Source organism: Carassius gibelio, chromosome A17 (assembly GCF_023724105.1).
Source record: "Carassius gibelio isolate Cgi1373 ecotype wild population from Czech Republic chromosome A17, carGib1.2-hapl.c, whole genome shotgun sequence".
NCBI lineage: Eukaryota > Metazoa > Chordata > Actinopteri > Cypriniformes > Cyprinidae > Carassius > Carassius gibelio.
In genome coordinates, this window is record NC_068387.1 from 8,215,289 (window position 1) to 8,243,239 (window position 27,951).

General features: G+C 41.3%; 3 protein-coding genes across 3 annotated transcripts in view; 1 reads left to right on the forward strand and 2 right to left on the reverse strand.

Moving 5' to 3' along the window:
- The first annotated feature begins 326 nt into the window (after positions 1 to 326).
- On the forward strand, positions 327 to 2,011 carry LOC127933506 (2-aminoethanethiol dioxygenase-like). The gene has a single exon (XM_052530540.1). It carries the CDS (start codon positions 564 to 566, stop codon positions 1,329 to 1,331), a length of 768 nt encoding a protein of 255 aa, XP_052386500.1. The 5' UTR covers positions 327 to 563; the 3' UTR covers positions 1,332 to 2,011.
- Positions 2,012 to 2,537: 526 nt separating this feature from the next.
- On the reverse strand, positions 2,538 to 4,900 carry LOC127933505 (early growth response protein 2b-like). The gene is made up of 2 exons (XM_052530539.1): positions 4,581 to 4,900; positions 2,538 to 3,811 (listed from the first exon to the last, which is right to left on the reverse strand). Exons 1-2 carry the CDS (start codon positions 4,711 to 4,713, stop codon positions 2,811 to 2,813), a joined length of 1,134 nt encoding a protein of 377 aa, XP_052386499.1. The 5' UTR covers positions 4,714 to 4,900; the 3' UTR covers positions 2,538 to 2,810.
- A 6,351-nt stretch (positions 4,901 to 11,251) lies between these two features.
- Positions 11,252 to 27,951, reverse strand: part of LOC127933192 (probable JmjC domain-containing histone demethylation protein 2C) — a 54,295-nt gene continuing 37,595 nt past the window's right edge. The window contains exons 4-27 of the mRNA XM_052529990.1: positions 26,566 to 26,671; positions 25,401 to 25,525; positions 25,175 to 25,306; positions 24,853 to 24,894; positions 24,652 to 24,763; positions 22,703 to 24,447; positions 21,523 to 21,677; positions 18,585 to 21,142; positions 17,990 to 18,191; positions 17,459 to 17,688; positions 17,201 to 17,353; positions 16,785 to 16,874; positions 16,549 to 16,673; positions 15,989 to 16,085; positions 15,461 to 15,618; positions 15,080 to 15,370; positions 14,617 to 14,785; positions 14,414 to 14,504; positions 13,985 to 14,115; positions 13,782 to 13,904; positions 13,229 to 13,368; positions 12,726 to 12,932; positions 12,451 to 12,582; positions 11,252 to 12,119 (exon numbers count right to left, since the gene is read on the reverse strand). Of these exons, the coding sequence (XP_052385950.1) occupies positions 12,021 to 12,119; positions 12,451 to 12,582; positions 12,726 to 12,932; positions 13,229 to 13,368; positions 13,782 to 13,904; positions 13,985 to 14,115; positions 14,414 to 14,504; positions 14,617 to 14,785; positions 15,080 to 15,370; positions 15,461 to 15,618; positions 15,989 to 16,085; positions 16,549 to 16,673; positions 16,785 to 16,874; positions 17,201 to 17,353; positions 17,459 to 17,688; positions 17,990 to 18,191; positions 18,585 to 21,142; positions 21,523 to 21,677; positions 22,703 to 24,447; positions 24,652 to 24,763; positions 24,853 to 24,894; positions 25,175 to 25,306; positions 25,401 to 25,525; positions 26,566 to 26,671 (7,413 nt within the window). The 3' untranslated portion in view covers positions 11,252 to 12,020. The remainder of the gene's footprint in view (positions 12,120 to 12,450; positions 12,583 to 12,725; positions 12,933 to 13,228; positions 13,369 to 13,781; positions 13,905 to 13,984; positions 14,116 to 14,413; positions 14,505 to 14,616; positions 14,786 to 15,079; positions 15,371 to 15,460; positions 15,619 to 15,988; positions 16,086 to 16,548; positions 16,674 to 16,784; positions 16,875 to 17,200; positions 17,354 to 17,458; positions 17,689 to 17,989; positions 18,192 to 18,584; positions 21,143 to 21,522; positions 21,678 to 22,702; positions 24,448 to 24,651; positions 24,764 to 24,852; positions 24,895 to 25,174; positions 25,307 to 25,400; positions 25,526 to 26,565; positions 26,672 to 27,951) is intronic.

Genomic DNA, 27,951 nt, shown 5'->3' on the forward strand with positions numbered 1-27,951 from the left:
ATATTTATAACGTTATATGTCCAAATACGTTTTTGTGGTCACCTTTTCTGAGCGTGAGTATTATCTGGAGTCGTTGCCCCTTGTAAAGCAAATGTTATGGGAATTGTAGTCACCGGTGTACGTGTAATAGCTCGCGCAGCGTCCGTATATGAACTTTGTGAAGATCTTTTAAGGCGTGACAGGCAAATTTGACTAAAGTTTACAGACATTAAACCCCGAAATCTAGAATCCTTCGATTTGTAGCAGCATTTAAGTGTCACAATAATGTGGAAAAACTACATTTCCCATAATTCTCCACATGACGTATAACAGTGTTGACATTGCGTACGTGTGAATCGGATGCCTGTATATGGAGAAGTCATGGACAGGAGTGACTTGATCCTAACGGTATTCCTAAGGCACAGCTTACGTTTTAACACGTAGTGTCGATTTTTATTTTGATGGCCTAAATAAGAAATAATCTCTTAAATACAACCTGCACCAGATATCGCACAAGGAGCAAGGTGCGTAAAAATTTGGCGCGAGGTTGAATGTGAAGTTGACCCTGTCTAGACTCTCGCGTTATGATGCCAGGAGACAGCATGACTTCCACGGTCCAGAAGATCGCCAGACAGGCCCTCACCACATTCCGAAACCCCTCGGCTGTCGGAGAACACGGTAAAGTGTTTTTGGAGAATCTGAGCAAGCTGAAGAGCCTCGTGGCGGAGGTCAGAGCGGCGGACTTGAGGATCGCACCCCGGACGAGCGCGAGCGCCCCGGTGCCGTCTCAGCGCGTGGCGCCTCCCGTCACATACATGCACATCTACGAGACCGACACGTTCAGCATGGGGGTGTTTTTATTAAAAACGGGCGCTTCCATACCCCTGCACGATCATCCGGGAATGCACGGCATGCTGAAAGTGATTTACGGCAAGGTGCGGATCAGCTGTTTCGACAGGCTGGATAAACCTCGAGACGGTGCCAGCGGCGCGCACTTCAGCCCTCCGCTCGTGCCCTTCCAGAGCAGCTCTCTTCGGCCCGCGGTGCTCAGGTCGGTCGGGGAATACACGGAGGAGAACGGCCCGTGTGTGCTCTCACCCCAAAAGGACAATATCCACCAGATAGACGCTGTTGACGGACCCACGGCTTTCCTTGACATCTTATCACCGCCATATGATCCGGACGAAGGGAGAGACTGCCATTATTATAAAGTTTTGCATGCTCATTCAGAGGCTTCGGATAGAAAGAGTGAAGCCCAGGAACAGGGTGACCTGTGGCTGATGGAGATCCCACAGCCGAGTGAATTCTGGTGTGGGGGGGAACCGTACCCAGGGCCTGAAGTGTCCCTCTGAAGGATCTGACTATAAACTGTTCATCACAGCCTTACGTGAACCAAGAGATTCCTTGTTCTTGTCCTTACACGTCCGACTGGCTTCCTTATCAAGAGTACAGTGGTTTATTTGAAATACCTAGACACTTATCCACAGCTGCTGTCTTTAACTTTTAGTTGTCTTTTGGCTATTATTATTATTTTTTAACATGCATGCATACATTTCCAATGTGTTGCATGCAGACTGTGTCCTGATTTTGCGTACAGGTTTGACAAAAGAACTAGTCTCTGTTCTTTCTCTTTTGCCTGGATTGGCTTTGTTTAGAATGTGATAAATATTTAAGTATTGGCAGCAGATGTGAGATTTACTTTAACAAAGGCTTCACAATGAATCAGAGCAGGAATCTGCTCATCTTGTTTCCACTGCTAGATTGTGTTAATAATGCATTAAGTTATCAGAACACTGAAATGTTTAGCAACAATCTTGATGAATTGGCCTACTGGATACTTTAAAAAAAAAAAAACACTTCTGTTAATTATTACAATAAAGCACTTATTAATGATGACATGTAAATAATGATAATAATAAAATAAAGATGGAAAATTTGACAATTGAAATAGGAAGAATATGATGTGAATTTGACCTAAGAAATTAAAGTTGTTTATCCTCAGATTTCTGCTAATAAAAGATGCAATGGAAAAGGGCCTTGTTTATTTCTTAGAATACTTTTTAGAGTTAGAAGCATGTTACAGCCAACGTCCACAACAGTTCAAAGGTCTTTTATGTTCAGCAAGGCAGTTTTTTCATAAAATACAGTAAAAACAATATTGTGATATATTGTTACATTATTAAATAATGGTTTTCTGTTTTTACATATTTTAAAATGTTATTTATTCCTGCGATGGCAAAGCTGAAGTATACTTAATCTTCGGTGTCACGTGATTTTTGAGAGATTATTCTAACATGTTGAAAACAGTTTTACTATTTAATATTTTGTAGCCTAATTTTTTTTGATAAATGTAAGTCCAAAAGAACAGCATTTATTTGAAATCCAAATATCTTGTAAAACAATGTCTTTACTGTAAATTTAATGCGTCCTTGCTGATTAAAAGTATACATTTTATTACCTTTTTGAACGCCAATGTGTTGTTCTTGCAACCTTGAGCCGCGATCAATAGTTTGTCAAAGCGCGACCTCTAGTGTTAGAACCTTGTAATCCCACACAGCATTTAATTTCCCTTCCATTGATTCTCAAAAATACACCTTTGTGGTCATTATCAGTTTATTCAAACACATGACAGTAATAATGGCAATAAAAAGACTCACTGTAAACACTACAGAACAACTGCAGTTTGCACAATGCACGTGAAATATTCTGTGACTACAACAAAACACATTCAACACTTAAATCATAAGCTGCCTTCCCATATCTGTGCCCTCACATAGTTCCAGGTATAATGGGGTCATGCACTGACCCAGCAGTCAGAGCTTGTTAAAGTGTTACCCAGTACTCGAGCTGTGAGGAGGCTCAGACGCTCTTCTATCTTTCTGTCTCTGGTGGATTTTGGTGTGCCTCCGTCGCTCGTCGCTCCTGGCGAACTTCCTCCCGCAGAAGTCGCAGGAGAAGGGCTTCTCCCCGGTGTGTGTGCGTATGTGCGTCGTGAGGTGGTCGCTCCGGCTGAAGCTGCGCATGCAGATGCGGCACTGGAACGGCTTGTGGCCGGTGTGGATGCGCACGTGGCGCGTCAGCTCGTCCGAGCGCGAGAACCTCCGGTCGCATCCCTCTGCGGGACAGGGGTACGGCCGCTCGTGGACCGGCGTCTTGCACGGTCGGTTCGGGTACTTCCGTGGCCGCAGTATTGGCCTGAGTGGGACGCTCTGCGGATGGGCGCAGTCTACAGGCGGCCTCGGCCCGTCAACCGGACACGCCAGAGTAAAGTTTCTAATGGTGTTCAAGGGAGTCAGAGGCGGAGGGACTCTGAGGGAGTCAAAAGAGCACGAGAATGGCTTGATGTCCTGAAACATAGCCATGTTGTCCCTTTGGCTGCTGCTGGTCTGATAGAACCCCCCATAGTCGGGAACGATGGAGAAGAGCGTCCCGTCTATAGTAGACTTTGGGGTTGGGTAGGACGGGGTGGCGTATGTTAGGGGGCACGTGGTGGTGGATAGGTAAGCCGAGGGGTCCTGGTAGCCATCGGCGCTGCAGGTGTAAGGGGGTGGGCCTGTGTACATGTGCTCCATGCCTGTTCTGGAGCAGTCTGGAGTGAGGTCTGTGGGAGCCGAGGGGGAGCCCGTGGAGAATGATCCCGGGGAAGCTGGCCTGTCCTGCACTCCTGCACTGACAAAGTTGATTATTCCCTCCTGATTCCAGCTTCCTTGAGCCTCGATGGAGATTGTGCCTGTGTAGGCGATGGACGCACTGTGTGGAGGAGAGAACTTGCTCGGGTCTGTCAGATCGACACCCCGTTTCTCCGTCCCGAAGCTGTCGGTGCTCAAGCCACCTGTCGAGTAAAAACAAGACATTTCTATTGAGCAAGTCCTTCTTATTGCGTACATTTCCAGCAAATCACGCATTCGGCACGTGATGTCTAGGAAAATATAGTAAGCTATTTGTTTTCAAAAAATAGTATGTAGGTGGCGAAATATATATGCGGGTATCTCTCGGTATTCTGGTTGGACCAAGTTTAAAATGTTTTCAGTCGAATACTGGATCTCCTTCTTCTTAATGAACTGTAGAGGAGATATTTAAAATCTGTCAGGGAATATTTTTAGTCCACGTGAGTTTGTTTTTAAATTGTTCTGAGGGTCAGTCTGTGTGTGGACACGCGTTGGCTACAAAATAGTAGTCTAATGAATATTTCCACAGTTGAAAAATACAGTTCAGTGAGCACACGGTCAGCTTTTGTGACAACATGCCCCGACACAAGACAGACTATAAACTTTTCACCGCAATATACACACAGTGAAACATAAACACAGAAAATTGTTAAAAACAACGATCAAGTAAAGTGTAACGTGAAAAAAAAAACTTGATTTGGACAACAGCAATTCTAATTAATAAATTATTAAACCGTACTAAAAGCACAGACAACGAGATAACAAGAGTTCAGGCTCTCTTGCCTGGCATAGCCTGTGTATTTGATTGAAGCTAAATTATTATAATTCAAAAAAAAATGTTTTACTCAAAACCGTTTGGTTACTAATCTACAGCTTTCGTGAATAGCTGTTATTTTATTGGTATTTATTATAAGCATCCTTGTATTTTCTTACCTCGCGACGCCTCACTGAAGTGTTCAGAAGCAGAACAGACCCCCACATCCACGGGACAGAAGCCTGATGTGGGGGTCTCATCCAGACAACGCATCAGATCATGTAGCGACGCGTTAGTAGCTGTCGCTGTCATTTTGATCCTCGGAGGGTTTTTTTTTTTTTTTTTTTTTTTTTCTTTTTTTCTTTTTTTAAGGAGCTGAACTGTATTCAGTTGTCCTCAGATCTTTTCGGATCTAGCCGATGTGCTGCAAATATGTTCACTTCAGTGCTGTCTTCATAACCGCGCTTCGGTCTGTTAGAGCTCATCAGCTCCCTTCATGTGTGCTGCAACAAGTCAAACTTTATCTCGGAGTATGCGTATGAGTATGAGTATGAGCCTGTCAGTGGCCCATGACGTCACTGACCATACAAGGACAGAACCGGACAAAAAAAAAAAAAAAACAGGGGCTTTTCTTTTCTTTTTTTCTTTTTACATTTCTAACTCTGCTTAACTTTAATTTGTTGTGATTGGATTGTTGTGCATATATTGCTGTTATATCCGAAATAGATTTGTGGTCCATGGAAACAATTAGATGTTTTTCATTTTTAGTAACTTTTGGTGTATGTCATTATCAGGAATTCCGGTTAGCGCGCATTCCATAAATGGACATCATCCGGTAATCGCAAACACGCCCCTTTTCGACTTATATGGGAGGCATCCGGGAAACTAGACACGGAAAATAACGAGCCACGATGAGCTGACGTCCCACAGAGGAACCGTAATAAAACTAAATTCAGGAAAGTGATATTTGAATGTGTTGGAAAGTTATTCTAGTTTCTAGAGAGCTAAGGGAACATATTTATTAATACAGGCTACAGAACTTTTTATTTTCCTCGGTAACAAGATCATTTTGAGTAAACATTACTGAAAATGGACTTTAAACATTATCAATTAATTTTACAGACATTTCTGTTAACAATAAAACACATCACAGTGAAGTGTAAAATTCAAAACACAGGTAAAACATCAGTAAAAAAATTTAATGAATACCCTGTTTTTTACCTGTACATTATATTTTAGACTTTCACAGCATCTCAGAGTATTTTTAGAAGCTGTTTCATAAAATATATAATCTAACTGCATGCAGATACTATAAGTTTTCATGTGGTTTGAAATACTACGTTTAGCATACAATATTTAATACATAGCCCTGTACTGTAAGGTCTTATTCTCACATGTTCTCTGTTAATATGACTGACCGGCTCTTCATCATCTCTCTCGTCACTTTTTGTTTTTCTGCCACCATCTTCTATTTTCATCCACGGCAGCATGAGCAACAGAGCGTTGAGGCCTAGCTCCTAGCCACCCACTCTATGGACCAGCCCCTTCTCCGTCGTCGTCTCTGAATAGATCTGCTTTACTTCTGTACAGACTCCCCCAGCCCTGATCCCATTCACACAGCACTCACGACACGGCACACAGATCTTATTTAATAGATCACAGTCTATCATAGATCTATCTATCTATGATATCGTGTCCTGTCCACATCAGCTCTACTGCATCTCCAGCAGTCATTCACTGTCACCGACAATCTGTTGCCTTCTAGTTCCGCATATAAACTGTATATCTGTGAAGCTCAGTGATTGGTGAGTTCAGGTGTCTTGTTAAATGAATAGCATTGATTTTCCTCACAAAAGCCAAACATCTATTCATTCTAAAATTTTGTTGGGGGCAGCACAAATGTTTGCGTCCTTTGTCTTACGCCTACAGACACAAAAATGTCTTGCCATTGTGTCAGCGCTGCTATTCACCAGAAGAAGTTAATTGCAGCTGTGGAAGACACAGCATTTATATAACGCACAAGACAAGTTATAGCACAAATATGAGCACAGATGATACTGAAATGAATTAAATAGCAGATAAAACTGATAATGTGTGAGGGGAAAAAATTAACCATTAGCATTTCATCCAATATCAACCTAATAATTATGTTAAATGTTAAATGATATATTTTTAAACAAAGTGAATTCTTCATAGCAGATGGTAGATTATTTCGGCGGGGTGTTTGGTACCCCTCTCATGCCCTCGGTGGCTCGCACGCCCACGCAGCGCCATGTTGAGATGGGTTCACAGCCCATTTGGTTTGCGCTGGCTTTGGTGATGCGTGGGGGTTTGTTGACCCCTGCACACGACGATTAATCAAACGTCACTCTGTGATTTCTCCAAAACTCATTATTCCTTTTTTATAACACAACACGCCTCTGTTAAATGCGGTTTTTTGATAAATCTCCCCTTTAGGCCTATGCCCATTTCCATCTGAATTTTTTTTTACTTATTTGATCTAGTCAGAAAAATTCATGTGAAGTTTTGATAACTGTTCATTTACAGAGTCAGTTGTTTTATTCACCAAAAAAAAAAAAAACAGTTCATTTTCTCAAATATGAAAACAACTAAAGTGTTCGAAGTTGGTCAGATTTTGCAGAAAGAAAGGGGAAAAAAACAGTAAAACTGTGAAATATTATTTCTATTTGAAATATCTTTTTATTTTATTTTACATATTTCAAAATGTAATTTATTCCTGTGATGCAAAGCTGAATTTTCAGTGTCACATGATCCTTCAGAAATCATTCTAATGTGCTGATTTGCAAATCAAAACACTTTTATTATTATTATCAATGTTGAAAACAGTTGTGCAGCTTAATATTTTTTAAAGAATATATATTTTTTAGGATTCTTCTGAACAGCTTTTATTAGAAATAGAAATATACTTTAATATAATAAATCACCTTTTAATCATTCTAGCGTAATAAAATGAGTCATTCGTTTAAAAAAATGAATAAAAATTGTGCCGACCCCAAAATTTTGAACACGTATCTTTCAGGAAAAATAGAAAAAGTCATTACACACTTCAACACTTACCGTTCTAGACGGCTGCGTTCTGCTGAACCAGCGGAGAGCTTTTCTCTTGTCCGGGGTCTTCACGGCTTTCTTCTGCTCTTCGCCCAAACAGACGTAGTCCTCTACATCTCTAACAGGAGGTTCATGCTTTTCTATTCATTCAGAAACCAACCAAACACGGGATAATGCACTTGTTCCCACCTCCAAACACCCTCACTATTGCCGCTGGTATGGTAATGAGTGAGATTTGGGGAGGCCAGCAGATTGGGCCAGAGTCGGGAGGGTTTGGTTTAAGCATGTTACTCTTAAAAGGCATGGCGTCCCAAACAGCTGACCCTCTAGTGACGGGGTCCTGAGCAATAGCAAAACGGGTTCTGGAGCTAAAAGTTTTCTTTACAGAAATAGAACGTTTTGTGTTTACAACAACACCGTCTTACTTTTCAGTTTTCATCAGTTTTTTATACATTCGATGTAAACCTAGAGAGCTTTAAAGACCTCTATGTGTCTCATTTCCTTCCTTTAGACATCTTTAATAGTAAAGACTGGGGAGGGTTAAACGTCTAAGAATTGATATATAAAAAAAAAAGCCTTAATACTGTAAGTTAAAGTTACTCCAATCTGTTTACTCGATTCACTCACCTGCATTTTTAGTAACAGATCTGCATTTTCTCAGTTTCTCTTTTATAGTAAGTGCAGTTTGTTTAGGCAGAACATTACACAAAAGGTTTCACAAGATTTTGGCTGATGCTTCAGAACCACAACGAAACGCTTACAAGCCGAGAGCTTGAGAAGATACAGCGACTGAATCACTGTTTAACCCACTGCCACACAACAAGGGACGCTCGGTAATTAACCATTAGGAAATGAAGCAGTACATGTATTATTTGTCTCGCGTTAAATTGAGCTAATGTAATATACTATATATATAGTTTTAACATATTCAAAGCAGATATAAGCATACAATCATATTTCTGGGTGAGAAGCTCCAGTTGTTTTTTTCTATAGGGATCAGTGAACCCCCATCACACAAAATCCTTATGCGTAGGAGGAAAGAGCAGGAAGATGGATGACCGAGCCTCTCTATGTTTGATGGTATTGCCCATGTCATCAGCGAAAAACAAAAACACGGAGAGGACGGGGAGCGGGGATCATTAGATGGGACAATCAACACGGGCCAGCTGGAGTACCACTGTCCCTCTCAATGTCCACCACTTTGTCTCAATGCCGTAATCCTGTGTGAAAGTGCTGCGTGTTTGAAGATCAAAACAGAAATGACAGAACTTGATGTTTCAGATGTTCAGATGCAGATATTGCTCAGCTATGCTTCTTCTGAATGGTCAAACACAAAACATCCGCCCCCGGAGTACACATATTCAATAAAATCAAACAATCAGAATACAGCCTCTACATTACAAAATCGATTTTACAAATATCAGATGAAAAGAGTCTCTCATGCAGTGCTCGTTATAAAACTGTAAGCTATTTAACAGTGAAACGTTGCATTATTTAAACGTTTGTTTAAAATGCAGGCTGAATAGATCATTTGTGACATTGTTTTGAGGTAAACGATCACATTTTCCCTCGGTTACAGGGAAAGTTCACCTCAAAAATGACAATTCTGTTGTCATTGACTCAAACCAAACCAAAGATATTTTGAAGAATGTTGGTCACATTGCATTTTTTTTCTCTGGATACTGTGGAAGTCAATGCTACCAGCAGCTATTAGGATACAGACACTCTTCAGAATATCTTCTGTTGTGTTCTATTGAGCACTTTAAAGAGAGTTATGTCTATCAGATCATGTGACTTGATACTGTCTCTGTGATTTTATCTGCAATGCACGTGACGGAAAGAATTGTAATGCACTGCCGCTCATCTAAAAATCATTTCCATTTGAGCACGTGATGCTATTTTCTTGTCACTGGCTCTGTGTTGTCCAGCAGATGGCGTCATACGCTGTGAGGTCACACTTCCGTTCTCGAGCACGTGTCAGTGTTCAGTCACTACTACTGCTGTCTGTCGGGAGGAAACCCTTCTGAAATCTGACTGAAATAGAAATTCAATTCAGTTAAAAAAAATTTTTTTCAAAGTATATGAATATAAAATGTTCTGGCAACACGTAGTTACTGGAGCTGATTCGGGTTAATAGCTACACATTTTTCTGTTGTGGCTCTTATGTATTCAAACTTTTAAATATACAAAATAGGCCAAATGCAATGGTGATTTGTTACTCTCTTATGTAAAAAGCTTATTCAGAACTAAAAATAAATAAATAAATACGCAAAAAAAAAAAAAAAAAAGTGAAGACTGACAAATATTTGGGAAATGGAGTACAAATTAATCTCTTTTTAATAGTTTGGAGTCTGTAAGATTATTAATGTTTTTTTCTAAGAGGTCTCTTCTGCTCACCAAGGGTGCATGTATTTGACCAAAAACACAGCAAAAACAGTAATATTGTTGAATATTATCACAATTTAAAATGATTGCGTTTTTAGTGCTTGAAGAAGATCCATTTATTTATTTATTTTTATTCAGTGCTTTGCAAAGTGGATCTGGTCCTTTTGTTATAACACAATAGTAATACCATGCAATCACTTGCAACTGTTCTATTTAATAAGTATATATCAACATCATATCAACAAACCATGAAAAAACTAAATGGAGAAAAATAGAAAAACTCTTGAGAATTCTAAAATCACTTTTGTGGTCGTCAATTTTTTTAATTAATCCCTCAAATTATACATCAAATCTGCAGGCAGTTGCCATGGTCTTTAAGGTTATTGCCTACAGTAAATTTTCTCCTGTGAAAATTTTATTTCAACAGGTCTTCCGTCTACTTTTTACGCTACAGTGAATAAAAAAGAACAATTTTTTTTTTTATGTAAAGTATTCTCATGTACCTTTTCTTTCAGAGTGTAGACACTTTTGCAAAGCACAGCCAACATTTGAGCCATTACTGCGATTCTTATCAAGGCACCGCTGTCTTTAGAGAGAGAGCTCCAGAGAGAGACATCTGCAACAGCAGCGACTGATCAAGATGAGCCACAAACAGGTTCAACTGAAGGAAAGCTCCTGGTCAGCTCACCGCTGATAACACAGTGTACCAGTCCAACAGTCCTCCAAAGTCCTCCACTCGGCTGGAAGGATGCCAATGATGAGGAAAACCCAGCTGGAAGAGCAGATCTTAGTCATGGCTGATAATAATAATAATAATGAATAAATTAGAATTACATTATACTCATTTAACTGATCCAACTCCAAAATACATCATCACAGAAGTGTGGAACTAATGCTGTTAGCGTTGATATATCTCAGAGTTATACAATATTTGTCTATAACCCTACATTTACACTTTATAAAAGTGTATGTGAAAGTGAGTGGAGTCAAGTGAAATGCACATATGGAGGCTTTTTTTTTTTTTTTTTTTACATGAGCATTGGGTGGTACAGTTTCATTAACACAAAGATGTTAAATTCAGGTTTGTTTTTCCCCCTTAAAACACTGGGATTCTTTTGCATCGTTTTGTTAAAGCTTGAATCTGGTTATTATTCACTTAAATTCCATTATATTGACAATATACAGGAAGTTATCTCTTAATTTCTTCTTTTGTGGTCTGAAAAATAAACATCATACAGCATAGAACAATAGAACAACACCAGGATAAGTAAATAAACGAAAAAAAAAAAAAGTTACAATTTTGAGTGATCTATCCCTTTAAATAAAAACCTAGAAAACCAAGTCATTTTTTTTGGACATGAATTCATCACATAAATGGTCATGACAGACAAATCAATTTTGATCATTCCATTTTTAATGGAAAATGTAAAACATCTGTTAAACTTCAATGTACATACAGTAGCAAACAACACATACAGCAAATAAAGCACACCATGTTATAGAAAATCATAATATATATATTTATACAGTATATGTATATTCTGCTATTTACATATTACATTTCAGCTGAAATTTCACACGATCTTGTTTTTTTTTTCTTTAAACAAACAGAAACTGCAATTTCATTAATATTCTCCCTCCGCACAGTGAATATTTGCCAAACTGTAAATAATTTAATGTTGCTTAAACATAATAAAAGCTGTCAGTTTGGCAGCTGCTCTCTCCAACTGTCAAAAACACAGCATGACATCAACGTGAACACTTTGCACTGATAAAGAACGTCATGAATCTTTATCGCCTTTGGAAAAACATGTATTCGCCAGCGTTGTTCGTTCCACGGCCTTCTGCATGTGCAGCAAGTGGAAGCGACAGGCTTTGAAGTTTATTACACCTGTTTGGAGAGACCGTGTACTACTTTTATCTGTGTATGTCGCACCTCCACCCCTTACTCCGCTTCCTGTCCATGTAGGAAAACACGATGGGGAAGTTCAAACATAGAATAAAATCAAAGAGAAGACCGTGACATCACAGAGGAAGTTACAGACCCTTGCAGAGTGTCCATTTAGTTAGAATCAAGTCTAAGAACAGAGGTTTCTTCACAGAGAATCTTGGGATTGTCTTTATGCTCCAAGGGTTTGAACAGAGGAGGTGGAGGAGATGCATAGTCAGGACTCCTCCTGTGTGACATCAGCTGTGTTCTTCTTCACATGGTTCCTCAATGTGGCTACAGCACCTTTCACAGAGTGATAGAAGATGTTCTTCACCTGAACAATAAAGAGGAATGAAAAACATATTGTGGATTTAGATTTTACAAACAGATTTGCCTCATGCCTAAGTAGACTTGAGAAATAAATAAAAACAATTATCAACTTAAAAACTTAAAATAAAAGTGCAATAGCAATTTTGTCTACATCGTGCCTCTTATTACTAAAGGCTGGAATACACTAGACAAATCTTAACAGATGTTAAAACACTAGGCATCATACACTTGCCAATAAGTGGTTACTAGTTTGATGAACCTTATTACCAGCATGACGCAGTAGAAATGGAAACTAAATGATCAACAAAACAGGTCACAGTAGCCAGATGGAGTACCTGGAGTTTGTCTTCATAGTTCACTTGGTCTTTGAGAGGACGGAGCTCTTGGGTTAGATAATAGGAGTTGTGCGCATGTTCAGGGGACACAAAGTCCACATTCACTTGGATGCAACTGTGCAGATTCATCACCTTAAAACACACAGCATGTATAAATACTGAATACTGAACTTCTGATGGAGTGACAGATTTAAGAAACCAGTCATCCTCCCCAAGAGCCCAGGACACATTGCTTTAGGAGGATGTAGCTGGTAATGTTAGGGGTGGTAATGTACCTGGTGTAGGGCTCCAGCAGGGATGATAACAGCATCTCCATGGAACTGGAGGAGTGTGCGGCTCTCTACGCTATATTCATCCTGTAGCCTCTGCCTCAGCCTGGGGCTCAGATACCAGCCACCTTCACGCAGGGGGTCAGCATCACCGTCCCACTCTGAGTCCGAGTCTGCCTCTGGATCCGCTTCAACCTGCTGCTCAGCAGCAACCTGCAAACGCACACACACTGAAGCATGAGTATCATATTCTCATTGATTGGGGGGAGAGGGGGTTGTCTTAAATCAGCAATTTCAGGAATAATTTCATCTAGATGAAATATGAAACTATGTTGTCTTCAAAGCAATGAAAGCTAATGGATGGTTTTAGGAGCATAAACAGGAAGAACAAAGGGCCCAGGACTGAGCCTTGTGGCACACCATACTGAACCAGTGTTATATCAGACAACTCATCCCTTACTAGCAAGTTAATAAGCTCATATGCTTTACATGATCAAGCAGTTTAGTACCTTTTGTAGAAATTCCTGGATCTTTTGTAGATCTTTACTCATGTAGATGTGCCACAGAGCACCTGGCATCTCATTAGGGTCTTTCAGTCGTTTCTTTACACTCTCATCCAGAACTTCTCCTTCCAAGAGCTTTAATACCCCTATCACAAAGGGTTTGACAGCCAAATTAATGCAATCTTACACACAAATCACTCTGTAATCACGCAAGTATACTGCACTAAGCCTGAGTGGCAAATCTCAAACCTGAGTCTAGTAAACAAAAAACATTTTTATTTTCGTTAATCAACATTCAATTAACTTTAAAAGGGGCATTATGGCAGCAGTGATCTCATTAGAAGTCAAAGAATGATTTTGTACTGGTGTGCACCAATTGAAGGAGTCTTCCTATTTTCAAAATCCATTTACAAGATGTTTTTGCATGCAGATCCAACTCCCTTACAAAGAAATTCATTGCACTGTTAAATAATGTAATGTATATGCCAAGCTACTAAGGCAAAATAAATACTTTAGAGGAAAACATCAGTGGCACAACTTCATGTTTTTGTCCATGTACCTGCTTTGGATGGTGCTCCGTTTCCTTTGGCCACCCCGACATATACCAAAATACTCATGGTGTCTGATATTTCAACATGTAGATTACTGGTCCCGAAGTCTTGTTCTGGACATGTTGTTACACCTGAACAAACACAGGAACATAAGGTCCATTGCATAATAAAGAGCACAACAGTACTGTCAGTGAGTACAGAAAAGAAATACCGTGGGCGCAGCAGAGCCGAGGACCAAGGTCGGGTCGAATGAAGAAGGAGGGCAGATGTGAGGCCAGGTTCAGATGAGCCTCGGGGTCTGTGTACTCTGGTACCGGCAAACACTTCATCACATCATGATATCTGAGGTGGGTGAAAACATTAAATCATCAAAAATATCAGGAAAAACCTAATCGTTGTTTAAAACAAGAAATAATGTAGAATCTGATGGACCTGTGTGCAAAATAATTTAATTAATTTGAAGACTGACATTCATTTAACATTAGAAATCTATTTCTTTATGGAGAAAGTATATTCAAATCGAAGCATTAGCATTAGCAGAAAACAGGAAGCATAAGCAGTACAAAGTGGTATTCTATGCAAATTCTAGTGAGGTCTGAAAGACAACATATGCTTCAAATGTTTCCAAAAGCAGCAGTACCTGGCAGGCATGAGGGCCAAAAACTCCTCCCCTGACGGCCAGTCTTTCAGTCTATACACCACCGACTCCCCTTTATCAGATTTAGGTCTCTCTTTAGGTTACATACACAACAATGCAAATACCATTTAGTGCACAGAGTCAAATAACAAAATCACATTCAGCAAATGAGAATAGAATGATAAGTACAGAAATGCTGGACTCACTTGACACATCTTCAAAACCATCCCAGAACTCCTTGACCTTGGAGTTTGTGACGCTCCCATCTCTGCAGTTGTAGATGTCACTATGAAGGCTGGAGAACTCATGGCTGAAGTGCTCAGGCTTCCACAGATCAGCCTTCAAGCTCTTGTGCAATCCGGACACCAGCACTGGCTACAGACACACAGCACCAACTACAGCTTCAGAATCATGTAATATGACGATTTAAATTGTAATTAAATTGTACAAGAAGCCATTGCTAATTTCTTTGTTTCAAATCATCTAAATCAATGGTTACGTTGGTGTAATTTAAACCAAGAGGTTTCATCCTATGCCAATCCTATTTTTTATTTTATTTTACAGAATCTAAAACTAATTCAGTGTAACTTCCCTTGTCGGTATACTTTCCTTTTCACCCAGTACCTATAGCGTTATAGTTAATACTCCACTAGCGTGAGCATCACAAACCTGTTCTTGTGTCCAGTTCTCTTTGAACAGTCTTTGGTTGCCTTGGTGACGGTGATCTTTGAGCCAAAGCAGCCGGTGGTTTCCTAGCCAATCGTGAGGGACTACGGTGTGGGAGTCAGCCAATGGGCTTTCTTCAAGCCTCACCCCCTCTGACTGCGGCCCCAGTTCTCCTTCTGGCAGCGAATCATGATTCAGCCCCACCCTGACCATCTTTTTAGCGGGAAACTTTTTTTCTACTACTGAAGCAATGATGTCGTCCAGGATGTTGGGTACGCGAGTGTTTTGGGCTACCTAAAGGATCAAGCATGAACAGAGTTTATTACAAGTCTTAAGATCAATATCTTATATTCTTGTATTTATGAGTCTGTGTATATATTTAACCTGTTCGGACAAGTTGTAAACTGGTGCAAAGGCACCTCCGGTGGACCCAAGACGTAATTTCCCAGCTGTAGAGGTCAAAAGGTCACGCAATGTTGATCCTTGCTCAGGGCTCGTGGACTTCCTACTGTGAGCTTCCATACTATCACACCCTGCCTTCTCTAGAGTAATAAGAGGAAACACGTCGAGTGCATTTTATTCAGAAAGTACCCACAATATGCCAGAATTATCTTAAAATCAGGCAAAATGGGAAGTTCAAAAACAAAGTGACAAAAATCACAGCCTCACAGAACACTTTTGAGGTTTAATACACTATGAAGAGGAACATATTTAAGACCAATGAGACTTCATGGTGGGCAGGGCTTCCTTTATGTTGTGAAAAAATACAAGCGAACCAATAGAATGTCTTATTGCACAATGCTTGTTGTGGACAAGACTGGTAAGCAAAAAACTCATTTAACTGGAGGAGATGGTAGTGCAGAATGGATGCATGATGTGTTTGCTTTAGAGTATGTGTAGGTGCTTCCTTACCTCTTTTATCAGTGTGCGCTTTCACTGTGACATGCAAATTCTTCTGCTGATCTGGGTTGTAATGGCTCTTCAAGTCACTCTGACCTCTGTCTGAAAGCTGATATCACACCAAACACTCTTTCATAAAATGTTATTCATTCTACTACACAGCTTCACATGCATCTAAAAATTCCTGTAGCCCAAGCAGGAGAGCAGAGGATGACCAATCCTGCTCCCGGAGATCAAAATGTCTGCAGAGTTTAGCTCCAACCAACTTCAACATACTTGCCTGGAAGTTTTTAGTGAGTCTGAAGACCTTGATTAGCTCAGATGTTTAATTAGGTTTGGAGCAAAACTCTGCAGGACACTGGCCCTCCAGGTTTGGGCACCTCTGCAGTAGAGCAATGCCAAAGATATGGGTTTGATTCCCAGGTAATTCATTCTCTAATAAATGTTATACTTTGAACGCAGTGTAAGTTGCTTTGGATAAAAGCGTCTGCCAAATGCATAAATGTAAATGCGAAGAGGAACTTGCCAGGACATAAATAAGCCAAATGCATAAGGAGAAGTTGGCGTCTTACTGTTGGGAGTCCATTGGTAGTGGTCGTGCTGGGGTTGTGGGTATTGCTGTCAGTGCAGGAACAATAGGATGGAATTCCAAACTTTTCTCTCATTGAATGCATAGACCTCAGCAAGTCTGCCAGTACTTAAAAAAAGATGGCAATGCACTCCTTTTACTATCAGGTACACAGTCAAAGGTGACAGAAAACGTGATGTTTAGATACATACAAGTACACAAACCTAGACCTATGTTTACCTCTTTCAGGGACAATCTGAGTAGGCATTAAGTTCTTAAAGTCGTGTGGCTGGTTCTTCACGCATCGTACCCAGACATACAGTTCCTTATCTGAATGACAAAATATACAAATTGTTAGAAAAAAAAACTATTTCCATCAACTTTCTTATCCTGAATTTTTTTAATTTCTTGATTTTTCCATATTTTCCATGGTCATGGGAATCCTGTTAGCAAGACCATGTTGGTCGACAAACAATACCAGCTAATTTTTTTTACATGCTAGACCAAAACTAAACTAGTGTTAACCTGCTTAGACCAGAATGGAAAGTCATGTTGGTCTAAGCTGGCTTTCTACAGAGAGGTGAAATGGAAAGGACATCCTATATGTAAATTATGTTAAAATCCATAGGAAAATCTGTGATCTATTTGCAACTGACCTTTGGCTTTCTTATTCTCTCTGGCTTTGTAGCAGTCCATGCAAACCACGAAGCCACATTTGTGACAAGCCCAGTGCATGTTGAAGAGAGTGGCCTCACATGCGTCACACATCTCCCTCACACCTCTCACTGCTCGCTTCCACATGATCTGAGCTGGAGAAAGGAAAAGAGAAAGAAGACAGCAGGCCAAGGTGAAAAAAAAGTCAAACTGGCAAGGAATAAGAGACTGTGTGTGTTTGTTTTTCCACACAAACATACTGTCTTTCTTGACCCAGGTGAAAGCAGTGTCCTCTGCCTTAACGAGCTGGCAGAACTTGTCTCCAATGAACGCGAGGACGGATTTTGATGTCTCAAGGTCCATCTTTCTCCTTCTCTTGTCCTCCTCATCCTCTGAGCTGCCTGTCCACACCGTAACCGCCTCCTCATCTGTCTGCTCAGACACCGAAAACCCATCCACACGGATAACGCCGTTCCTACTGTATGACAGACTGAAGAGAGACCGAGAACAATTAGTGTATACATAAACAGTGCTGTTTGACTGATGCTGCGATTGGATTAAAAAAAAAAAAAAAAAGTTGTTCTTACTTCCATTAAACATTTGCAAATCAAGGACGATTATCATGTTTAAACAAACTTGAGTGCATGTCATTTAAGTTGGACAGAACAGTGCTTTTACATGAGACTTGAGTAAATATTGCACCAGTGATGAACCAAATAAAACGTTAACGAAGTGCATCACAGGGAGTTCATATATGTCCAAGAACAGTGCCAAAAGTATTAAAGACTGACCGTCGGAAGTAGTAAAATCGGCAGAAGACAGGTGAGATGGCAGGCTCCTGAGATTTACGCGAGCGATCCAAGCGACATTCTCTGCACTTCTGCACGTTGGGCCCAAACTCTCCACACGAGTCGTCTTGTAAGAACGCTTGTCCCGTTTGCTTGAGCTTCCTCACCTTCCTCCAGTCTTTCAGCACAGAGTGAGGGATGCCATCTGAGACAGAAATCTGAGCTGAGTACACATCTGTAATCTCAGTGTCAGTTGGAATATGCATGATATAAATTGTCATTGCCTTCGCTCTCGGTTCTGAATGCCATGGTGGAACTGATTCTCAATTACATTTTTGACAAAAACACAAACTATGCATAAATGTTCAGCCAGTTAAACAGCTTGTTTAAACAGAACTGCTATAGGATAAAACATTGAATACTGCAAAGCTATTTTCCCCATTCATATTTTCTAGGCATTGGAGAATAATCATTTAAAGGCCATCCAGGTCCACCAAATGTCCAACACTACGACATTTCATAAAAAGAGAAGTACTAAAATAGTTCAAAAGAAAAAAAGGCCAGTATAAACATGACTATGTGAGGTAAAAAAACTCACTGCTGTTAGCGAGTCTCTGTTGAGGCTTATCTTTTGTTGCACTTTGCAAAGTTCCACTGGGTTTGGCCTTATCATCTTCTTCCTCCTCCTCCTCGTCCTCGTCTGCTTTCTTCTTCTGGTGGTCATTCTGCTTGATTTTAAAAGAGGACTTAGACTGCCGTTTAAACTTCCGTCCTGATCCACCATTCTCGCTTTCATTGCCAGAGTCTCCTCCACTCTCACTGTCTCCGCTGGACTCTAAAGGCCGTTTCTCGCCACGTTTCTCCCTCTCAGGCTTCATGTATACTGGGGTTGATCGTTTTTCAATAGATTTCTTGTCCTCCACGAAGGACTCCTTAACTTCCAGCTTGCCATTTCTGTCCAAGACAGGTTTAACATCCTCCAAGGAAGACTTCTTGCCCACTGTCACTGATTTCTCATCGGCCATGACAGATTTTTTGTCCTCTGAATTGAAACTTAGAGCATTACTATTAGACCTCCTTTCCTCTGAAATAGACTTCCTGTTGTCTTGAGCAGTCTTCTTGTTTAATATTTTGGACTTTCTGCTGTCTAGGGAGGGATCTTTAGCCTCCTGACTGAACCCATTATCCACCAATCCGTTAACTTTCGGTTTGATTGGCATAGAAGTGCTTGTGCCGGTCAAAGTTACAGCTGTCTTAGCGCCATCTACTGTTTGGGAGACCATGCTGTCTCGGTCTTGCTCAGAATGACGGGTCAGCCAAGCTTTTTTCAGTTTATGGTAGTTGTTCTGACCAGATTGAGACTGGTTGGATACGGCCGAAGCAGGTGCCTGCTCATTGGTTAGCAAACCTTGTTTGGTTGTTGGTACAGGGCTGGAAGTCCCTGATGCTAGTCTGAGACATTCAGAAGAACTAGTGTTGAATACGGTCTCTTTTTCTCTTCCTGAAGCATGTGCAGAACACACAGGGTGTGTAGTGAGCATAGTGCAAGACTCACACCTACTATTTGAGAGGTGAGGGGTATGTTTTATAGCGTTTGAAGGATGTGTAGTGTGTTGAGGCTGGATCATTTGCATGTTATATCTAGATTCAGCAAGAGCCAGTCCAGCTCTGTGTTTCTTCAGATGAGGGAAGTCTCTAGAAATGCAAAAAGTGGTGGGAGAGGACTCCATCTTCGGCTGAACAGCACCACTATCTCTCCTCTTGCAGTATTCTGCGATTAGTTCTATTCTAGAGTGTGTGACATTCACATTTTTTAAGGGGTGACTCGGTTGAGCTGTGTTAATAGGATTAGTTGTCATGTTTATTGGTGTATTGAGATCTCCCATTTGAGCTGTCATGTTGATGGGGTGAACAGTATCCAAAGGGGTCCACAGGACACCTCTCTTATGCTGAACACTGCCCCCCTTTGAGTGTGGGTTGGACAAACTTTCCAATGGTCTTATGTGGCTGCACTGCATCTGGGAAACTGAGCTGTCAGACACTGTGTAACTTGTATGTGTGTGATTTGTTGGACGTACAATGACTGATGCAGTGGCTGACTGTGTTTTGACTACACCTCCATTTGTTGTGTGCCCACCACCCACTTTCTCTCTGCCATACATGACTCCACCCCATTGGGTATCGTAGGGCTGCAATGGCATTGTTGATTTCTCTGGCACAGGTCTTTTCCCGTCTAAGGCGACATGATTGAGTTCAGGCAACAAAGTGGGTGGCCTCTGTTGCTTCTGAACTTTTCCTGGCAAGCTCGTTGGCTGAACAGGTGTGAGAGTAGGTGGGGAGAATCTGCCATGTCCAGAGTCTTTTGAAACCACATTGGTTGGTGCCGGAGGGTGAAAAATAGGGGCACGGTGGAGTAAAGGCACGTTGCGTGGAGAAGAGGAGACAGAAATGAGAGATGAGCCTGGTCCCCTTCTCTCAACAGCCGCTATCTCTACTGCTTCCAAGGAAGATGCTTTAATAGCCAGTTGCTCTGTGATCTTTCTCAGCAGACCTTCTTCCTTCTCATGGTGGCGTTTAACAAGAGGCGGAGGTCTGGCTCTCATTGAGACCTGTGAGCTGGAGGAAGTTAAGACAGGGGCAACTGTGTTGCTGGCACTAAGCCTCTCATAGAGTTCTTTGTTGGCTGGCACTCTGCGCTGTGGAGGCTTGTTCTCCACACTGTTAGACAGAGATGCATAGTAGCTGCTCGGAGTGAGAGTTGGGGTGGGATGGGCTGACTGTGGCCGGGGAGGTAGAGTGTGTCTGAATGCATGCACATCTCTCTCTCGGTCTATCTCCCTCTCATTTGAGGAAAGGGCAGATGTGGGGTTTCTAGGGTATCTTGGTTCCCTATCCGAGCCCAGTTTAGCAGTGAACGGTGCCACCTCGCTGCTCTCCAGAAGAATGCGGCGGTTCTCTTCCAGGTAGCGGTTAGGTCTCTCGGCTGTGAGATCATAAACAACAAGTGGCTGTTTGGTACGACTTGGGGATGACTCAAGGGTGACTGGGCAGTAAGTCTGCCCGTTTTTGCCCGCTGCTGTGCGGAGACGCTCCTGTTCATACTTGAGGTGAGTATGGCTGAGTGTGCTCTCAGTGATAGCTCTTCTATCCAGCTCTCTAGAAACAAGAACAGCAGGAATGAATGTGGAAGAGAGCTTGCTGTAAAGGTCAGCATGTCTGATGAATAAGATATAATTGACCATGGACCATAGGAAATTAATTCTAAATTAATGCATACAATTAATGCACACCGGAGGTTGGTAATGTGAGTTTTAATAATTTAATGGTCAGGTCTTGTTTTAGACCATCATTACTAGTTTGTAAAGTATGTGGTGAACTGATATGAGAGTGTAATGCTGTTAATAAGTAGTTATAGGAAATGGATAACACCCAGGAGCGTCTTTCAACCCATTAGAATGCAACAATGTTGTGTAATTTATGGAACAAAAATGATATAAAATGGAAAAGGTGTGTGTAGGAGTTAGCTGAAAACTTACTCTATGGTTTTGGAGGAGGGTGTGCGAAGCTGAGTGCTCCTACACACTCTCTGAGGGTCCGCACTGGAGGGTCGGATGGGCAAAGGGGGTTGGAACCCTTGACCATCTGCATTAGTAACTGCGGTGGGCTGAGAAATCCAAGGGCTTGGGGGGTTCTGTAACCACACAGCCAAATATACAGTTTTACACAAATTTATAGGACCTGTTTTGGTTTGATACAGAGATGAATATCTGTCTCTGCTGCCTGGATAACTTTCTTTCAGTTCATCATTCTTTTCACCACTTGCTGTAGTTTTCTTTTTCATTTTCTAGTTCCATAGTCTCCTGTCCATCTCTATTCAGCCTGTCACAATTCAAACTACCCACTGCAATATATGTTCAGAATACCATAACCTGCCTCTTGAAGCTTTATCTCCCCTTAAAAGCTAAACCAGTCAAATACAACCATCACTGACTTGCATGACATCCTTATAAAATCCATAGGAGCCAGGATAATACCCATTATGTCTAAAGCAGAAGAGGATGCCAGTATGCACACCTCAGGGGATATGCTCCGCTTCGTCTAGACGTCTCCCTGACAATCAGAGGTTTAACTATGATCTCATAAGTAACAACTACTTATGAATAAATAACAACTACACAAATATAATCTGTATACACAACACCACCATGAACAACACAAAAAATGTGCTACCAATACAACTTGTAGTAGTGATTACAATCTTTTTTGACTCAAAAAGACTTAAAAATCCACAACAATGCTACATTTTTAAATTGTTATGACTGTATATGATCCACCCATTCTCCAAAACCCTTATTCAGCATCTAAGGTCGAGGGCAGAGAAACACCCAGGATTGGTCAAACCATCAAAGAGCATACACACGCATACATACATACACACACAAACAGACATCTAAACTTACATCTACAGAACATATGGTGCCCAATTTACCGATCTTGCATATCTTTTGATTGTTAGGGAAACTGAAGTGCTCAAAGAAAGCCCACAAACATGCAAACTCCACACAGAAAGGCCTTCTGGCTACCCACTGAGCCACCGTGCCTCCCAAAGGAGTCACATGAGCAACAATCAGTGCCACAGCTCTGACCAGGCTTAATATCTTAACCGACTCCAGAATCTGGAGTCTGTGCATGCTAGAAGTGTGTGAGGTGACTTACACTCCTCATGCTGCTGTCAGAGATGCCAGCACTATCTGGATGGGTCCATTTGGATGCTTGCAGGCCCAGTCCAGGGTAGCTATGGGCTCCGTTGGGGAAAGGAGGCCACAGGAGGGGATAGAGACCAAGAGGTGCTAGAGGAGCTGCACCAGAGGTCTGGCCCAGGAGAGACGGGTTCCCTGGAAGGGCTAAAGGATGGTGGGGAAGTCCCAGGGCTCTGATATGAGGATGTCCAGTCAAGAGTGAGGCAGACCGGGAAAGTGCAGGCAGGAGGGATGGGAGGAGGTGTGGATGAGGGATGGTTGAGTGGGGTGTACTCTGGGAACAGAGGGGAGGCTGGGAGTGGAGTGTAATAGGTGAGAGGTGTGCAGGGCGAGGAGAGGGACTCAGTAGCTTGCTGTGGGAGGAAACAGGCATAAGGCTAGGAGAGCTGGAGGAGGGAGAAGGCGTCTTAAGGTGGTGTTTGGGGTTTGGGGGCGTGTGAGGGGGCTGATTGTAGGTTGGGTGGGACTCGAGCTCCGTCCTGATTAATGCTGGGTCTCTGTAGATAGTGAAGGGCTCCTTCCTGTCCACAATGAGGGGACTTTTGGTGGACTTATCAGGAGTAGGAGTGCGATTAGGCATACAAGGAGGAGAATGTGTTGGGGTTCCGGATCCGTTTGGGGTTGAAGAAGGAGTCTGAATCAGGACTGGAGTTGTGGAGCAGGTCACTTTGGGATTGGGTGACACTATAAGGCTGCTAGGACTTCTGTCCACAGATTTAGTCAGAGGAGCGCCGTCCTTCAACAGGCCAATCTCTAGTGATGCATTCTGCTTCTCCCTGGACATCTCTCGTAGAATCTGGGGTTTAGAAATGATCTCAGGAGAGGAGCAAGGACTGGTGTGCACACTAGGCTTGTGGGTAGCTTCCATGGAGATTACAGGTCCATATTCTGCTGGCAAACAACTCTGTTTAGAATCCACATCCTCCTTTTTGTTGCAAGGTACGACTGGAGAACAAGGCGGTGGTGCTCTAGGCTCCACTTCTACTGGGACTGCAGTGTCACTGCTGGAGGTAATGGCCTCAGAATGGGGAAAATCTGACCTCCTGACCTCTGAATGGTTAAACTGTGCGTGGTTGAACTCTGACCTTCTGACCTCTGGATCATTCGTTGACAACTCGTGCTCACCTCTTGCTCCTTCACACTCCAGAGGTGATGCAGGTATCAGCACACATGTGCTTTCCATGGAGACCAGCTGCTCACTCTCTTGGGACGCTAGAAGCGCAGACACGGCCTCCGAGTCCTCCAGAGACGCCCCCTCACTCCTGTCCTCTATTTCTGTCATTACTACATCGCCTTTCTCTTCTGATTTCCCACCACTAACAGGAGCAACAGACTCAAGTGCATCTGTGCCCCTGAGTGCTCCATTGCAGGAAGCACTAGGGGAACTGGATGGAGATGTTTTTCCCATTTTCTGAGTCTCGTTGGGCGAAGGTTCCCTGCTTCTATGGGAGGGGTCAACCTCACAGTCCAATGGCCTCTTTGAAGTGTAACGCTGATTTGGCTGCCTCTTTGATCCTGAATCCGAGGATGAATCCTGCACTCTGCAGCTGGAATTTTCGGAATCACTGTTCTCTGACAAGTCGGACACACTGCCCGCTTTCAACCGCTTTAAACCACATCTATTTCTCTTCTTGTCATCTTTTTCCTCAGCTTCTTTCCTCCTTTTTCTCTCACCATTACTGTTTTTAGATTTGGAAGAATCTAAGAAAATAACAGATCAATAATGCTGATTTAGAAAGAGCTACACAGCTACTGTAGTACATGTAATATTCTCATTGACACTTTGAAAAACTCAGCACTCCATATTAAGCTAATGCCATAAATCTGAATCCAGCTAAATGTAATTGAACACATGTGGTGGAGCTCCTAATATCATCATTACCATTATCCATGGCCACAGCTCACCTCTTCCCTCATCGCTCCTCTTTTCGACCCTCATGCCTTCTTCATCCTCCTCCATGCTGCAGTTATGTGTGCTCATCTCAGAGTGCTGCTGAACCGGCCTGGAGCTGCACTCCTTCAGCAGAGAGACAGAGCGTGTTTTGTAACTAGGGGCTGTATCTGTATACTGCTGTTATGCCTTTGGAAAGATTTTAAAGACTCTACCTGGTCTTTTGTTGTAGTGTTGTTTGATATGCTTCCTGTGCCCTGGAAACAGATTTAAAAGATAAAAGAGGTAATGGTGACACAATCAAACATTTACTTGATCTAACTGAGGACGTCACAAACTTCTGCCCCTATAAGTTAGTACTAAAGCTAATTATAAATACGAATACTTTTTTTCTGTATCCTTGACTGAAAACACTTTTTTTCCCCCAATGAAGACATGCCCCCAACATTTTTTTTTTTGCATATTTGCCATACTTTTGGGGACAATTTTATTGCTAAATTAGTATGTGCACACAAACTCACAAAATACAGTACTCACAAGAAAACTCCTGTTGATCTTGGTGATATGTGGCTTGTGATTTGAGTTGTCTCCCATCAGCGAGGAGTGGGTGATATCATCAAGCAACATCATCTGAACCAGCGACGGATCTACGTTCACAATCTCCCCAACCTTTTGAATATTAAAAAATCCTTCATGTTAAACACATTTTTACATTATCTTACCATACACAGTCTGATATATATGTGTGTTTATGTGGCCTCACCTGGTCGGTCATGACAGCTACGGTTCTGTTGTTCTGGTCGTGATGTGTGATGACTCCAGACAGCCACTGGGTTTGGGACTCCTGTCTGAACACTTTTACTCTCAGGCCCTTTAGAGAACAAGCACCTGTCGCATAAAAGCAAATAGCACACACATCAAAGTACTACCATTCATAACACTGACCTCACAAAACAATGACCCTCCAATCCTCAAATCACACCATTGAGATCAAACCATAAACACACTCTTGATGACATGTTAGTTCCTGCATCAATCAGATCCTTATTTGATAAACTTGGACGAGCCAAGTCTGACCCATAAAATAAACATTATATAGTATGATATGGCAGCATTCATATAATTGCACCAGTGCTACACATTATTGCACCAGTAAGGTAAACAAACTAGTTTTATCACAGTTTAAAATTTTTTGTTTCCTTTATTTTCAAGATCTGAGGTAAACGATATTGTTGCTTTCAATCTGCCTCTTACAGTCATGCACAGTGATTGAACTACAATTAAACCTCGTTTCAGTTTATACAAAGCACATAATCAGCACCTGAGATTATTATTGTGATTAGACACAGTTTGTATGTTCCTGTTCTCAGCCACAGTGTCACAGGAACTGAAAACATTTCTCAAATGAAATCCCCTTTTATTTGTTGTGTAGAGCTGTTGTGGCTGGTTAGGACAAAAACTGCGATTAACATGGCAAAACCTTTTATTGTGTTGTTTCTGCCTTTGGTGTTGGGTTAATGAACTTTGGAAGAATATTTTTTATTTTGATTACTAATAATTAGAAATTTAAAGTGTAGAATCTTGTAACATTTTGCAGTAGAATTTTTTACATTTTGCTCTTCCTTGTGTTGTGCCTGAGACAATCATATCAATGGTCTTTTGTGATTATCCAGTCAAACACATGAGTGCTGATGAAGATACTGAAAATCCACGGTGTACTCAAGCAGAATATATTGAGCAAAGATGTTTGACAGTGAGTCTTCAAACAGTCGACTCCAAATTGATCTGATTTACTCAAACTACCTTATCAAGTGCTAACAGAACACATCCAGCACAAACAAACCCAATCACAGGATTCTCACACAGATCAGCATGACCAAGATCTTTCCTACGAGGAATGGGAGCAGAGAGAATGTAAGCTGGAATACCTCGCTGAAGAATGTTCTGGAATCGGTTTTGTTTGAGCCAGGCTTGGACCCGTTCCTGCAGAGACGGATCATCTCTCGCAGCTGCATTTCCACCGTCCACTTCATCCTTTAACAGCAAAACAACACAGCTTGAGACAAGGGCTGGCTCTCGTTCCTTTCTTGAGGAGGGCTAAAAATGTTATCTGCCATGATCAGACCGAAGGCAAAGAAAAGATGAAGATGAAAGAAAGCAACAGTTGCACACAAGACGGCTTCAGATGGGGGGGGGGGTGTCAGAGAGAGACAGCGTACACACACACACACACACACACACACACACACACAGAGAGTATTACACATGGCATTACTCATCCATGTACACAATAGACACACCTCCTCACCGTACACACACACACACACAAACACACACACAAGACTGGAAATTATGTAACAGTAGTATGTGTGTGAGGGATATTTAAGCTGAACTGCAGCTGAACTCCCAAAACCTCTGCCTGTTACACACACACAGTGAATAAACACAGGAAACACAGAGGTTACATATTTCCCAAAAAATGTAAAATTACATCCCACTCTCAGTCACTTCCATCCAGTACCTGACAGAGATCACGAGTCCTGACACATACACACGGTCTAATCACCTGGCATTCTTCCATTTCCACCCTCAGGAATAAGGTTTATTTTTTGCCATTTGACAAAATCAATTTATTTTATTCTGCTGAATGTAAGTGAATGTAAAAAAAAAAAAAGGTATGTATTATTTCTAATTAATACATATATTACAGATACATAAAATATATTTTATATTTATTGCATTTATTTTTATCATTAATTATTTAAATGTTATAATTCTAAAATATATTCATTCAAATAATTGTATTTTATTGTTATGTTCTACCATATGAATTAATTAATTGGTTATTAAAGCAATTAAAACCTGTTCACTGTCACTCGTCCCCTTGGTGGGACGCCTACGTGTACTTCATTATATTGCAATTAAATCCTAATCTAATCATGACAAACTATATATCGCTGGAAAGGTCTAAGACTCCTAAATAGATATTTTACCAATCTTTTTTGTTATGTTTTGTTTATCTTTTTTATTATGTAGGAAAAGTAATAGATTAATTTATGGCAAGAGTGCACCTCAAAAAGCATTACATCAAAACAGGAGTTCTGACCTTTGTCAAAAAAGTGTCTTCTTTGTTGCCTTTTTCTCTATCACACTTTAGAAATCATCAGAAATTATATATCACTTGAAAACTTACAATTTCAAAATTCATCCTTTGAAACCCATTTTAAATTCAAACATTGCATTATTATGAAAATTCTACATCAAAATCATATTACAAAATGTTTTCAGTCATGGATTATAAAAATTTAGGTTTG